At 44.9% G+C, this 16,436-nt stretch overlaps 1 protein-coding gene across 1 annotated transcript in view; it reads right to left on the bottom strand.

The window, feature by feature from the left end:
* Positions 1-5,188: 5,188 nt before the first annotated feature.
* Positions 5,189-16,436, bottom strand: part of BORA (BORA aurora kinase A activator) — a 411,259-nt gene continuing 400,011 nt past the window's right edge. The window contains 1 exon segment of the mRNA XM_078657420.1: positions 5,189-6,796. Within this exon segment, the coding sequence (XP_078513546.1) occupies positions 6,708-6,796 (89 nt within the window). The 3' untranslated portion in view covers positions 5,189-6,707.

Here is a 16,436-nt window from a genome sequence, read left to right as displayed (position 1 = left end):
GGCGCCGCCCAAGGATGGCGCCGGAGGCGACACCTGATGGTCCGACGCCGGGGAGGTCGTAAGGTCCACCGGCGACGCTCCAGATCCCGAAGAAGGTCTAGCGGCGTCTCGCGGCGCCGGGCCCGAAGGCGCCGGGACAACTGGACACCGCGGCGCCGGGCCCGAAGGCGCCGGCAGGAGAGCGGGAACCTGCGGCGCCGGGGCCGAAGCACCAGACGGCGTCGGGGCCGAAACCCCCGACCCGCTAGGGGTCCTAGACGGGTCCGCTGGGCCCGAAGGCGCCGCGAGCCCGTCCGAGGAGAGAGTTTCCTCATGGCCATGAGGAAGCGCTCGATCTCCTCCGGCGTCGCGTTGAGCCCAGGGACCGGAGGGTGTGGGGCTGAACGCGGCGCCCGCGACTCCGACGGAGCCGCGTGGGCGGTGTCACCTGAACCCCCGGCCGCATCACGCGAGCTTCGGGGGGAGTCCGCAGAGCGATGACGCCTCTTGGACTTCTTGTGCCTCTTACCTGACGACGACTTCGACCCGGAGGAGTGCGGCCTACCCTCGGAGCTGTGGTGGCTCCGAGCCCGCGACCTGTCCCTCGACCTCCCGTGGGACCGAGACCTCTCGCGGTGCGGGACCGACTGCCGGAGTTCGAGTCGCCTGCGGGACCGCTCCCGCCTGGCTTTCGAAGAGAGGGCCCGGCAGTCGGAGCAAGCCTTGTCGTCGTGATCGACGCCTAGACAGGTCAAACACAGGTGGTGAGGATCCGTCACCGACATCAGGCGGTCGCAATCCTTGCAGTGCTTAAAACCGGGCATCGCTACGGCACCAATCGGAGTCGGAAAGACTTCGAAAAACGATCAAAAATCGATCAAAAAGTTAGTCAAAAATTGACTAGGGTTACTGCTTTTTCCAGATCTGCGCTTGCTGGCGCGGAAAAAAGAATAACTGACGTCAGCACGCGGAGGCGGCGTCTAAGTACTCCGACGTCATCACGGCGCCCACGACTGACGCGGAGCCGCAGACGACGCCTACCGACGCGCAAGGGTACTGCTACGCAAAAGTTTCCGGATCCAGTCTGACGCCTAAGGATATTCTAAGGTAAGGAATCTAATACTAACGTGTCTCTTTCAGATCTGCACTCTCTGCAGTATACATGACTGGCTGCCTATTCAGCATTCTAGAACACAGTTGCTAGACATTTTGTGAATACTCTTAGTGCAGATTTTATCCCAAAAGCCAGCACTTTTAACTGGTAGTGTTCCTAGTCTACCACAAATCTGAGGACTTTTTTGTGGCATGCTTACATGGGAATGTGTAAATAAGTGTCCTATAAATCTATTGTGGCCATATAATCCCTCACTTGTATATGGGGTATACCTCCTGTAGGGTAGTCATGTTGAATGTTTGAATTCTTATGAACCTGTTTAAAAACCTGGAGGCCTAGAATTGGCCTGAGTGGCCCATCTACCTTTAGAATTAGAACGTATGTTGAATAGTTTCCCTTGTTTCTCTTGAGTCTTGACACTAACTATATAGCCTCCTTTGAAAGCAGCTCCTCTACCTCTTTGAGTTGACTAGCTGTTTCCTTCCTTGAATGTACGTATTTCCTTGTTCCCCTTTCTAGAAGGGTCTTGGCTAGTTTTATGCAATATCCAAATTGTATTAGTTTTAAAACCCATCTGTGGTGATGTTCTTTCACTTCTGGAGGAACTTTTTTTATTCTCCCTCCTACTGGTTTTACATTTTTAAGTAATCATGTTTGTACATTTGCTGTTGCATTCTTTGATGAGTGCTTCTTGTGAACCCTGACGAGTCAGTCACTTGGGGGAGCATCGCCTCCTCCCCGCCCTCAGTGTCTGTCCTCTTCCAAGTTGTCGTCCACGAAAAGACGGACCTCCCTGATGGTATTGCCAGCTTTGTGCTTGCTGTTGCGGACCCGTTTGACTACCTCCGTGATAGGACTGTTTATAGGTTTGATGGGATGAACCTGTATGGAAGGAGGCCCTTCCTGTAGGCCTTTGCGAAGGGACTGTTCCTCTACGCAGGTTACCTTTGAACTGTAAAGCCTCCACTGACTATGCAATTTCCTTGTCTTTTTTTAATTGATTCAGGGTTTCGAGCACTGCACTCCCGAATAGTTGTTCCCCAATGAATGGTGCATCTAGTATATTAGCTTGCATCCTCTGGCTTAAAAATGGAACTCTTAACCAGGCATGGCGCCTCTCAGAGATCCTGATCAGGTCTTTCTGATTTTTCTGCTGCATCCAGTGCAGATTTTAAGCATGTACTGGCGATGTTCTTGCCATCCTCCACAAGGTGTGCTGCCCTTTTTTTGGACTGTTCCGAGAGATGTTTAATTAGTTCTCCTATTTACACTCAATGTTGGTAGACGTGACGATTTAACAGTGCAGTTGAGTTTGCAATCCGCCACTGGTTTACAGCACTCCTACCTTTTAACCCACAAGGTCCATTCTTTTGCTCTCCTTACCTGGAGGCAACCCTGTGGTGCTTAGGACGCTTGCTTTTTTCGTAGCTGTTGATGCCATTATTGAATCTGTCAGGACTGTTCCCTTTATTTAACTTCGTTCTTTTGAAGAACGTCTATACTTCTTCTCTGCCCTAGGAGTGACCACTTTACATGAAGCTGGTTCCTTGAAAACCTTCTTTCAAGACACTGGGGAGCATTGGTAAAAATTGATTCCTTAACTGTGTAGGCAGTTGAGTTTCTAATAGAAAATATGATTGTTGTCGCTCCTCTTCCAACTTTACCCCAATCCCTCTCTGCTGCCTTTTTTTTTTACTGGGTTATACATTTCAATATCAGGTGGTGATTGTCTTGAAGAGTATGTGTCTACCCCTTCCTCGTGTGAGACCATTTTCTTGCTACTCTGAAGCCTCAGAACCCTGGTCGATTTACTATTCCTCCGCTTCACAGAACTCTTATTCCTCATCCTCAAGGTTATGGGGTTAAAGGCTACTCTATTTCCTCGAGGCCTTCGTCCCCTTGCTCCTTTGACATCAAAGACTTGGGTTTCTGAATTGTTTGGGATTTTCGTCGAAGTCTTTCTTCCTTTGTAAAATGCTGGCCATTTCAACTGAGTTGTCTCCACTTTCTTGATCTCAGCTGCTTGTTGTTGGCCGCTGCAATTATGGTGTGTACACCTTGCTGATGAATCTTTCGAAGACCATGTGTTTGGCGAACTGTGCCGTTCGGTTTTTGCCCTCCCAACTGTTAACGTTGATGGGTCATCGACTGTCCTTCGATGTCTTAGATTTTTTTGTGTCTTTACCTCTGCAGTGTACTTTTCGAAGGATTCGAGGGTACTCTTCTCTCTGGTGATGCTTGCGGTCGCAGAGTGCCTCGAAGCGGATGCCACCTTCAAGGTTTTATAGTGTGAATTTCTTGGCTCTTAAGAAAATTTTAAGAAAGGGGAGTCTCTTACCTCGGTTCTAAAAGTCTTCTTTCCCCCTAAGTTGGGAATGCTGGCTGCATCTCAATGCTGGAAGAGGGGTCTTGGTGACACCACTGGATCATACAGCACTCACCCAGGCACCCCGATGTCAGTTTTTTTACACTGGTTAAAGTGGGTCTGGAAGTTCTCGCCTCATTGCTTCGGTAAAGAGATTTTCAAATTTTTGGTGCAGTGCTAGGAACATGTCCGCACCAAAGAAGTCAGGTTTTAAGATCTTCAACAGGGACTGGGCAAGCAAAACTTTACACAAGTGAGCTGGTAAGCTTCCATTGCAGTGATCCGGATAAAAAGATCTGGTGAAACTCCTGATCTTTTATACATGGTATGTTATCAACATTGCTCTATATGCTAAACCCAATGACATGGACATCAGTTCTCCGTCTTAAATAAAGGCACATTTGATGAGCTCCTTCAGGTTACTGGGCAAATCCAGGATCTCTCATAGTCAAGGATTAGGCCTCTGCACACATGGTAAAAAACCTGGCTTGATTAGCTACACACACATGGAACTGGGAACCTTAAGAGTGCTACAGCTGCCTTTGAGCTGAACTTACCGCAAGCCATCCTCTATCACCCACTTGCAAATTTTACTTCGAATCAGCAGGTATGAAATTTATTTTATCTAGTTAGTATAAAGTTGTTCCCAAGGTATGTGCTCTGAGTGCAAAACCTGCAGTGGCTGATAAAATTAATGAAATATGTATTTATGAATGTCCAGTGTAAAGACTTAAGTCTACAATGTTGCCTGGGACCCAGAAAGAGTCATACAATCTGATGGCATTCCAAACGTACCATAGGGTGTAAAACCAGAGGACCAATAAAATCAATGGAAATAAAATGAAAGTATTATATTTAAACTCGGGCAAATATTTTGAATGTAAAAGTATTCCATTGCAAGAAAGGATTTTTTTTTAAAGCAAAGGTGTCAACAGTGCAGTAGCTGACCGCAGTGGCAGTAACCTTCACAAAGGTGTTACCATAACCATGGGCAACGAGTAGGAAGTATTTAAGATGTAGGTGAGGAGGGCCACATGTATTTGGATAGAGTACAATGCCAGGGGAGTAGTACTAAAGTAACGGTCTGGATTTTATGTAAAACTACCTTAAGAAATGTCCAATTAGGCAGCTCTGGTAGAGCTCTCGCAATGCCTGGACTACTGCTCGATCATGCCTAAACTATACTTGGATAAACAACTCATACCGAGGTACAAAGAGGGGAAATTACTCCTGTAAATCAAGAGAAAAAGAAGAGGGGGATTTTACTAGTACCATTGTGGTATTAGAGAGCCTGGCTCTCTTGTATTAGGGAATGGGCAGTGGGACCAAGTTAAAGGCTTCTTTAGGGTATAATTCAGATTTAAAAATTATCGGTACCTTTTAGCAGTCATAGCATATTGCCACTATCTTTTGGAAATGTACTTAATGTAGCAGTATGATGAAACAAAAGAAGGACCAAAGAAAAAATTGACAAATATAACAGAAGTACAAATTCAACCATAAACATACGAGTCCAAGAACGAGGTCTTCCTGATAAAATGCTAATTATTTCAAAGTTCTCTTTGCAGTCTTTCTACGAGTATATCACTGAACTTTTAACCACCTTTTGAGTGTGGTGTAGACATCAAAATAAAGTCTACGATACCATGTGCTCGAATCGAGGACACTTACCTGCCTCCCCCCCCATCAAATACCAACTTAATTTCTAATTAACACGAATTACAACATGGTATGAAAATCTATATTTATTGTGGCAGATACGACATGACACGATGCTGTTACTCACATTCACATCAAAACATGACCTCCAATAAAGGTTACATCTAAAATGATTACATTTCATTCTGTAAACAAGTCGGCAACTTCGGTGCAACACAAACCAGCTGAAGATGTACGCCTGGATGCATTTTACTGGAAATCAATGAGCTTTGCTCAGACAACGATCGCAGTTACAGTGTAATGGTCTTGTGCTGACAGTCTTAGTTTTGAATACCTATCAACTGCAGTTGCACATTTAGCTACATTCTTAAAGTTCCCGGTTGGAATCAATGAGGTAAAGTACATTTGTACATATGAGTTATTTTTACAAAGCAGCTTAGCTGTTGAATGAGCTACACATACATGACGTCAGTTAAATACCAGATGAAAACTTCACAGGCATAACCTTCACAAATACATCCCATGAAAAATCTGAGAATTGAGGAGAAACACAAATAAACCAGCACGTTTAAAATGCAAAGACTTTGACAAAGTAACAGTTACAAGGCGTTAACTTAATCCCACTTAAAACCACAGGAGAACGTGCCACAGTTGTAATGCGTGCAAAAGTCGATTTCAAGCCCTAACCGTACATTTTGCCGTACATAATCAGAATACAATTGCCAATTTACAGATCTGGAAAGAAAATATCAACAATGAGGTATACCCTGTCTTAACTGCTCTGATAAACGTTTAATACAAACAAGAGAGCCCGAGCTTCCATTAGCGTGCACGTGAGCATTTTCCACCACATTATTTCTGTTAATACATGGGAACCACGACAATTTTCGTGACTAGTTTTTGAAGGCGCATTGATACAAGCATACGCAAAACGAGCGAAATGTACAGTTTGGCTCTACAATGAACCGACATGACCTGTTCATAAGTAACCTTAATGTCACATATTACACCATACAGGAGACAATTCTATTTTTTAAAAAGCACCCAATCGTTTATCAAGTATCAATCAGAAACGGACAAGCCATAAATAATGAAATGCAATCAAGTACAGGAGAAAATGTGCAAACAGCGCAGCCTGTTCAACAATGCGTTCTTTAACAAAAAATAACTTGTCTGGATATAAAATCCCTTTAATATCAGGGAAATTGTGAAGTTGGCCACAGTACCACGAAAAAAGTCTTTAAAAATTATTGTAACAAAAAATGCATTATTTCATATATATGCTTTTATTCTTAAAATTAAAAGATTAAATAATTCGTACTAAAATATTGATTAGATCACTTGTTAAGGTTTGAAAAACATAACATATCCCTTGCAGTGGTATACAGTCTTCATTTCAGCAGCAGACACTTCCTTACAAACTTTGGGACGAGTACGCATAATGTCACATCAAGGAATAGATTAGACGATCAATGAATTGTAGTAAGTCATTAGACTTAATGTTTAAAGAACATTTAGATCGATTTCCTCATATGCAAGGTTTCCATGTAAACAGCGTTAGTGAATGTCCACTTTTCATTATACCATCGACTACTGCTTTGTTGTTGGAGCTTCAAAATTTTGCGGCAGAAAAGGAGCAGATTTCACATCCAGTATTCGTGGTGGGCTATGAATCCTGGCTGCAAATTAAGCAAAATAAAATACAATTAAAAAAAACAACAAAAAACCCCCCAGCATTTTTCTTTTCAAATAACATTACTTTGCTTGTTTGGGTAAAATGGCGCCCTATTAAATTAAACAGTGTAGTATAGTTGTTAGATTTGGGGCTCTCTAGTTGGCACAGGTAGGTACTTGTGACAAATAGGGACCCTCTCCTCTAGTCAGGACAAGGGGATTACACTCCTAAAATAACCCCAGCTCACCCTCTAGGCTGCGTGGCGCGAGCAGTCAAGGCTTATTTCAGAGGCGTTGTTAGTTAAGCAGTTGTGACCACATACAGTTACCCAGTGACAACACTACAAATGGACACCACAGGTTTTATATCAAAAATAAGTAGACTTTATATAGAGTTAACAAGACCATAAACGACAAAAATACACACTAGGATTACTTTAAGACGGTAGATTTAAGCTTAGTTCAGTTCAGTTCTTAGATGCGACACTGAGTCAATGTACCTTAAATTGCGTCGCGCTTCCACAACAAGCAATGTCACAGCGATGGGAAATGCGGCGAAGTTCAGATACAAAGAAATAAAGACTTGGAGATCTTCCAGATGCGCATGCTTCTCGGGGATGCGAGAAGTCCTGGGTTCGATGCGTGGACTGCAGCGGCGACACCCTTACGATGCAACGGCAACAGCGGCAGCATGGCACCATCCCGTCCGCGCAGCGGGCGGGCGCAGCGGGAGCGCCGGCGGCGCGCCAAAGGCAAGCCCGTCTGCGCCCGTCCGCGCCGGGACCGGGCCGAGGGCCATGACCCTTGGCCCAATTCCTAAAGATCCCATTAGGGTTTACCCAAAGGACGTCCTCCTTAATCTGAGAATACCAATGAACCATGCCTGTACCACATTCGATTTCTGTAAAACGCCTAACAAAGTCGACAAATGCTGTCCTCACTGCCACTTTACGACATCGAGTCAAGGCGAGAAGAACCTCCCAAAACAACACCCTAAATCTAATAATGTTGCCATAGCCCTCATTAATGCACGGTCCCTATGTAAACACAGCCAGGAAATCGCCGACCTGATAACAGACTTTAAGCTAGACATACTTTTCATCACAGAGACCTGGACTGATGACTCGTCCGATCCGGACGTTGTCATTGCCACACCTACAGGTTACAAAGCCTATAGACAAGATAGGCCTAGACAGAAAGGTGGAGGGATCGCCATTATAGCTAGAGAAAATCTGGAGGTAATAGTGACTCAAATACAGGACATCTCGTGCGAGGCGTTAATGTTTTCAATCAAACTCAGCCCGCACTTCAACTTTAAAGGGCTTCTTATATACAGGCCCCCAGGAGCTAAAACTGGCTTTTTAACGAGCATTAGCACACACCTGGAATCTCTGGCACTAGAGGACTCGATTACAGTATTAGGTGATCTGAACTTCCACCTAGATGACAATAATAATAAGGAGACTCAAGCTCTCATCGTGGATATGGAAGCCCTGGGGTCACATCAGTTGGTTACATCACCTACTCATCAAGCTGGACACATTTTAGATGCTATATTCTAAAGTGTCCAGGGGCTCCATGTACGCGATATCCTTCCGATGCCATGGACAGATCACTACGCGGTTTTCTGTACCTTGGTTATGGATAAAAGCCCAGCAAAAGCTACTACTCTCCCCCAGTCTATATCCTTTAAAGCGTGGCACAATGTCAACCAGTTGGACCTAAAAAACCACCTGGATGATACTCGTCCGATAATTTCGGCTAACCCCAACCTGGCCGTACAACAACTCGACGACTGGTTGGGACATGCCATGAATTCGTTAGCCCCCATCAAGAAACTATCTAAGAATAGGTCCACCCCGACCGCACCATGGTATACGGATGAACTAAAAGCACAAAAACAACAGAACAGACACTGGGAAAGACAATGGAGAAAGACTTACAATCCAATAAGCAAAACTAAATACAAGGATGCCTTGGCAACAAACAAAACCATGATTATAAAGGCAAAAAAAGAGTACTACATGATGCAAATTGAACAGGCAAAAAACTCTAGCAAAAAATTATATGACATAACTAAAACACTTTCGGGTAACACCCCCGATTTGACCCCACCTCCAACCCAAGACATGTGTGATGCCCTCGCCAATTTTTTCTTCACTAAGGTGGATGATATTCATCAATTCTTTCATGGCTAAAACCACGCACACCAAGGTCCCTAACACTATCCAGGAGGTCCCAAAACCTACAGTAACATCATCCTTCACTAATTTTATTCCACTGACAGAAGATCAGGTATTAAAAATTGTGTCGACAGTTAAAACTGGATCCAGGCTGGATCCTTGCCCACTGTCGGCGCTCTTACCGGTGATGGATTCGATTATACCTGTCTTGACACAAGTCTGCAACTCCACCCTGCTCTCAGGGATATACCCCCTTAATCTAAAAACCACACTGCTCAATCCACTGCTAAAGAAACCAGGAGCCGATAAGTCATAACTAAAAAACTATCGACCCATTGCCAGTCTCCCGTTCATGGCCAAAGTGGTGGAAAAGGCCATGAACATACAATTATCTGAGTATATAGAAACTCATAAGATGCTAGACGATACTCAGTATGGTTTTCGGAAATACCACGGGACTGAAACCGCCCTTATTAAAGCATCAGATGATGTAAGAATAATAAGAGATCAAGGCGGGACAGCAGTGTTGGTACTGCTGGACCTCTCAGCAGCTTTCGACACGGTCGACCACAGTATTCTGGTTGACCGTGTCGGGAAGATGGGCATCTCCTCCACGGCAAGAGCTCTCCTCGCTTCCTTTCTCTCTGAGAGAACGCAGGCCGTCACTCTTGGCCCTTACCAATCTGTCAAGCTGTCACAACCGTGCGGTGTACCTCAAGGCTCATCCCTGAGTCCGAGACTCTTCAATATCTATGTGTCGGACCTGGCCAATGTCATCAAGGCACATGGGATGAGCCTAACCTCCTACGCGGACGACACTCAATTGGTTATGGCAATAAGAGGCGATGGAGAAGAGGTAGCTAAACGATTCCAGAGAGGATTGACGGAAATAAGCGAGTGGATGGCAGCTAATTGCCTAAAACTTAACTCGGAAAAAACCGAGGTAATGATTTTTGGACAACTCTCACCAGAATGGCCCGCCTCGTGGTGGCCCCAAACGTTTGGTGCCCCCCCCCCAAACCGGTGACTAAAGTAAGAAACTTAGGAATACTTTTCGATGACCATTTAAACTTCATGGACCATGCTAGCAAAGTGGCCTCCACAGCCCATCACAAACTACGCATGATTCGAAAAATAAGCCCTTATCTCCCTACAACTGCCATTAAAACACTGGTGAGCTCATTAGTCCTGACATCCCTAGACTACTGTAATGGGCTTTTCATCAACTCACAAGTTAGAGTTATAAAAAAACTGCAGACTATACAAAACGCGGCAGCTCGTCCGATTCTTGGAATCCCTAAGTTTGCTCCTCTCTCTGACGCAATAACAAAACTACACTGGCTGACGATTCAGAACAGAGCCAGATTTAAATCACAGTGCATTGTTTACAAAGCACTAAACAAACAGGGCCCGCAGTTCCTTATAGACCATCTACGTCCTTACCAACCTATACGTCAGTTGCGCTCCACCAACAGCAACCAACTAACGGTACCTCGCACCAGGACAGTGATGTGGGGAGACCAACGGTTTGTGGTAGCAGCTTCCAAACTCTGGAATACTCTACCCCAGGACATCAGAGCATGTTCCACACTGCTCCAATTCCGCAAAAAACTGAAAACCTGGTTGTTCAATAAATAAGTTCTCGGTACAGAACAGAGGTCAGAGCAAGGCAGCTTAATTACCATCAAGCTGGCAAATTAATCAGCGCCAAGACACCCCAGGGTATATGTTGCGCTTTATAAATGCCAATAAATAAATAAACGCTCTTCCACGATGCGTGAAGCTTCCGCTCAATGCGAAAACTACAGCGGCGACATCCAAGATGCGACGGCAGCAGCTCAGACGGCGGCGCGCTTCTCAGGGATGCGAGGTGCTCTTGGTCGATGCGGTGCAATGCGACAGTTCCAGCGGCGACACCCTCCTTCGGAGTTGCTACAGCAGGCACAGTGACATGTTTCTTCTCGTTGAGTCGCGCTTCCAGCTCCCTGCGACACGACGTTCCTCAGAAGACCCAAAACAGCAGCAGGCACTTCCACAAGAACTGTGAGGAGCTGGGGGTGAACTCTGTTGTCCCGGAGACAACAGCAGGAGGCAAGCTCTTGGAGATCCTTCACAAGTTGAAAGCAAAGTACACAACGTTCCTTTCTCCTTCCTTTGGCAGTAAGGCAACCACTGCAGGCCAATCCCCCAAGCAGCACTTCAGCTTGGGAATAGCCTCTCCTCAGTTTCTTCAGGTTCCTCTCCTCAGTAAAGGTTTCTTCTTGCAGTCAAAAGTGATCTAATTTCATGGGATCAGGGTCCCAATATTTATACCCCGAAATCCTTTGTTCTCTGAGGGGAGAGGGGCCTTTGCCCAGTCCAAACCAGTTCTGAAGCACTCTGTTTACCAGACTTCTCCTTTCCTTTCACAGTGCAGGGCAGGCAGCATTGTGGAAGGCAAGTACAGCCCTGGAGCACTTTGTTTACAGGACTCCTCCTCTTCTTTCAGTGTGCAGGGCAGAGACATCAGCCGCTCCCCAGGGGGTGGAGCCAGTATTGTGGAAGGAAGGCACATCCCTATTTAAGGTTCAGGTGCAACTCCTCCCTCCCATCTAGATGCAGATCTCTCTATTCACCACTGGGTGACTCAGCCGGTCTCCTGGAATTCCCCAGCCCTGTCACTCACAAAACCAGACATAGCAGGGGCAGGTTTGAATGGCTAGACAAGTAAATACCTACTTTCTAAAAGTGGTATTTGGAAACACAGAATATTAAAATAAACTTTACTAAAAGATGTATTTTATTATTCTGAGTTCAGGCATACTAAACTCGAATTTCTACCATGTTCTCTGAGACAGTTTGGATTATAAAGTGTAATAACTCTAACAGCCCATTCTGGCCTATGGAGAACAGGTAGCCTTGCAATAGCGAAACACGAAAATCGCTGTAATTAACTATTAGGACATGCCACACACACCAGGGCCTGTCCTGCCTTATACTTACAATGCACCCTACCCTTGGGCCTACCATAGGGGTGACTGATATGAAGAAAAGGGAATGTTTAGGGACTGGCAAGTGGGTGCACTTGCCCAGTCAGCATGACAGTACCAGACAGCACGCATGCTCTGCAATGGCAGACCTTAGACTAATTTTACAAGGCTGCTTCTGTGGGTGGCACAACCAGTGCTTCAGTCCCACCAGCAGCATTTTGGATTTACACGCTCTGGGCACACACAGTGCACTAGACTAGGATCTGACAAGTGAACCAAAATAGCCAAACATGGAACCACTGATTAGTACATCAATTTACAATAGGGAGCACTTGCACTGTGGCACTGGATAGCAGTGGCACAGTGCCCAAAACATACACCAGCAAAAATGCATGAGGCAACAGCAAAAATGGAAGGGAGACCCACGCCAATGGTGCCAGGTCTAACAATAGTTAAATCCAGATTGGGGTGAGCGGGCGTCCTCTCGCAGGCTACACTGCTGTGGTTCAGTTTGAACCTGGGCATGCTGTGCTATCAGCCCGGGTTTGATAAATGGGACCTCATTGGGGTCTCAGCAGTGAAAGACCTGGTTAAGAAGGGAGCAATACTTACACTCTGACCTCCTGAGGCCATACCCTCTGGCGCAAGGAGAAATATACAGGTATTTACAGATTAGACATGCGATACAGGCGGCGTTCCCGTCTCTTAAAGATATACTAGAATTGTCACCACTGGAAGACAGTTTGCTAGACGGGCCCCTCAGTTCACAGGCAATATCTTTAACTTACAAGAAGTTGAGTAATAACCTGCCAGAAGCCTTTCCGAAGCTCAGGGAGCGGTGGCAAGATGACTTAGGTCCTATAGAGGACTAGGACTGGCAAACTGCTCTTATGTCCCCCTGAGAAGTGGCCATCACACAGAGATTTTGCTGATTCAGCTTAGGATACTCCACCGATCATACATCACAGGGAAAGTTCTGGCGAAGATGGGAGCTAGACACGACGACCTTTTACCATACTCTGTGAAGTTGCCCAAAGATACATTCCCTTTGGGAGGGAGCCTCAGACCGCATGCAAACAGCTTTGGGAAAGGACATAGTATTAACACCACAACTGGGACTATTGAACATATGGGAGGAGACTGATCTTACGGAAGTTGAACAGCAATTTACAACACTGGGATACACATTGGTGAAACGAGAGCTGGCTAGAGGATGGGGGGAGCGAGCCCACCATTCGTCACCCTGTGGGCTAAAGAAATGGATAGATGTATGTTGGCAGAGACTGTTTTTTTAAGGCTCAGGGGTGCCCCAAGAAATGGGATAGGAAGTGGTCGCATTGGAATAAATATCGAGGTGATCCCTGTGTGTCGCCTACTGTTGAAATGGAGATGCATAGACAAGCGGGCATGTGGGAAATGTTTAATATGCAACGAGAATTAATGTCTGCTCGTTTATCATGTTGATTATATTGAAAGTGTCGTCCAATCATGTATGTATGGCTGTGATTGAAACCAATAAACAAATTTATAAAAAAAAAAATTTAACAGTGTAAGCTGTATATCACAGGGCCATGCACTTTTTCCGTTTTAACGACCTACAGATTGTAGATCGTCACATTCTAGCGTGCCTATACCTTTTCATCATAAAGCGACCCTAAAAGCTTATACAATTATTCAAAAGGACAATGGGAAAGAAAGCTGAAAGTCTTGGGAGGATGCCAGAGACCAATTAGTACACTGCTGATGAGGAATAGCAGATTGATGTAGGGTCCTCTGAAACATCCTGAGAGACCAGAGTATCAAATTATAGTGTAGCACCAAAGTTGCATTACAGGTCACTGTTTTTCACCCACTATGCCACACTAGACATAGCCCAGTCATATGCAAATTAGTCATGGTCCAGTTTCAATAGGAACAGTCCAGCCCGAACTGCCACACCAGGTACCCTCCAGATGGGAAAACAAGTAACCCCAGATAGGTGTCAACCTATTTATATCTCAACAGAGAAGTATACCTTGAGTGACGTGGCAGAGAAAGCATATGACCCATGTGACAAAGTAGATTGCCACAGGGCTCAAGTTACACCTCACGAATGCGTCTTAAGTGTCCTAACTAGCCTGCGGTTGCCAGTGCTCCTGTCTGGAGGAGACCTAACCTGCCAATTAGGGCTGGACTGTTCCTACTGGAGTGGGACTAAGAACAATTTACATACGGCTTCGTCTGTCTAAGATAAGAATGGCATAGTGAGAGAAAAATGGTGGTGTAGAATGCAGCCCGAACAACTGGCAAATGCTGAGGTTAATTCAAGCCTTCCATTCATCACCATTTTTGCTGCAGTTGACACCCTAAGTGTGACAGGTATGCGGGTCTCGTGCTCAGTACTATAGGACTCATGCTGAACCTCACTGATAAGACTAAAGTACCGGTTTGGGGTTGCTAGTGTTCCCATCAGAAGGGAACCTAGCCTGGTAGTTCCAGCTGGACTTTCTACTGGAGCAGGACCAACAGTGATCTTCATATGGCAGGTCTCTTGAGTGGCATAGTGGGTGAAGGACAATGGACGGTAATGCAACTCTGAGCGAATGCCAGTGGCAGAGATTCAACCAAGCATCCACCTTGTTTGTTGCAACCAAGTAATTCTGTGGGGCATGATCAGCCAGCGCACCTTATGGAATCTTTAAAATGTTAGTTCTCACGTTAGTGTCAGCATAAGTATATGAGCACTACCACAACGCCCCTTCTCCTTTAAAGGTGTTAAGGGCACGTTTCTAGTTCAACGTACTTTGCCAAGCCCAATTTGAAATGGCTGAATCTTAATTATTATTTTTTTTAAATGCTGCCTTTTAAATAATGTTAAAATCTTAAATCATATGAAGTTATGCTGTAGCATCCCATAAAGGAGACATCCCATTATAACATTATAGCTCTGTGCGAATGGCTTTACCAGTGGTTAAAGACTGAACTAGAGTTATAGACCTGAGCCGCAGGAAAGGGCGTAAAACAAGAGAAAGGGCCTTTAACAAGCGGTAGAGGTAAATGGAGAAGGGCTATAATGCTATTATTACAGTCCATCCACTGATGGGAGGATATTAAAAAGCGAAAAACAGATAAGTAGTGGAATGTTGGAGCTATGGTCCGTGCCAGACATTATTGGCCCGAGCCATGCCATTGTTTTGAATTGTGCTTCCAACATTACAATGTTCTAATGTGCTTAATATTAGCAAGAATCCAATGTTGCTGGAAATGGAGTAGTTTCTTACCTGTAACTCCAGTTCTGTAGTAGGGGTATCTCTGTTATAGTCATAATCTAGTGAATAGTCCCGCCCATGTGCAGGGACCCCGGAGCAATCAAAAATAAGCTCTTAAACTGTCTTCTTTGCAGTCCTGCATAGACACTTGGAAGAAAATCAAAGACAAACAATGCAGCCTATAATAACAAGGCTACACTGGCCAGTACTTCAACTTAAAGTGAAAAGGATAGCCAAATAAAAACAAATTTCACACATATTGCCAAGTTTCACCCATAGAGAAACTTCCCTTCACCAAAATCCTTGAAATGAGAGAGGAAGGGTTGGACAGACAAGCCCCCATAGGCTGCCATTATGTGTCTGGAAAAGGGATACCGTGCCTTTAAGGAACTCTCCAGAGACCCTCAGTATCGCAGGATGCACAGCCAAAGTCCTTTACTTTCAGTTCTTTTTGAAGGTGTATAAAGCAAGGCCTGTACCATACAGTACATTATCATTTTCTCCACCGGGGAGGAGGGCGGGCGCTTATGACTATAACAGAGATACCCCTACTAAAGAACTGGAGTTACAGGTAAGAAACTACTCCTTCTGTAGTAGGTTTTGAAAAGTTGTAAGTGTGATCTCCACATAAGATTGGTTTAATTTGCCAGGATTAATATCCGTTTTTTCCAGCTCGTAATATGAAGGACAGAGACATTTCTGTTTGCAGCAAGGTTTCTTTATTTTGATTCATACGACAAGGACAGCCGACACGTGTTTCGCCCCCTCTTGGCGATTTGCGCCGGGGCTTTCTCAAGGCTGTTGAAGAGGAATAAGAGAAAATTTTAAAATGGTGTGGTCTAAGAGCAGTTGACCCCAAGAGAAACCAGAAAGAACACCAAATGTGTGGAAAGTGCTTAGATTAATTCTTTGATACCAGAACACCTCAAGAATCGATATCTGTGCCTAGAAAATGATAGTGCCTGAGTACAATGCAGTGATTAGGAGAATTCCAAAAAACCACAAGACAAAGTTCAGAAAAGAACAGCGTGGATGAGTTTATAGTATTATTTTTCAAATAGACAGCAGGATTTAGATGAACGTGAACGAAAGTGTAAGAGAGAATGTCACTCTATTCGGTTGGTCAATCAGCGGAATCCCAAGGTATTAAAGCAAAGACAAATGAAAAAGAAGAGAAAAGCAGAGTGGTCAAATAAAATACAGTCATAATACCTAAATGGGTTAAATCACGTCGAAAATTCCTGT

Source organism: Lissotriton helveticus, chromosome 8, assembly GCF_964261635.1.
Source record: "Lissotriton helveticus chromosome 8, aLisHel1.1, whole genome shotgun sequence".
In the NCBI taxonomy this organism is placed as follows: domain Eukaryota; kingdom Metazoa; phylum Chordata; class Amphibia; order Caudata; family Salamandridae; genus Lissotriton; species Lissotriton helveticus.
This window is presented reverse-complemented; position numbering and strand designations above follow the sequence as displayed.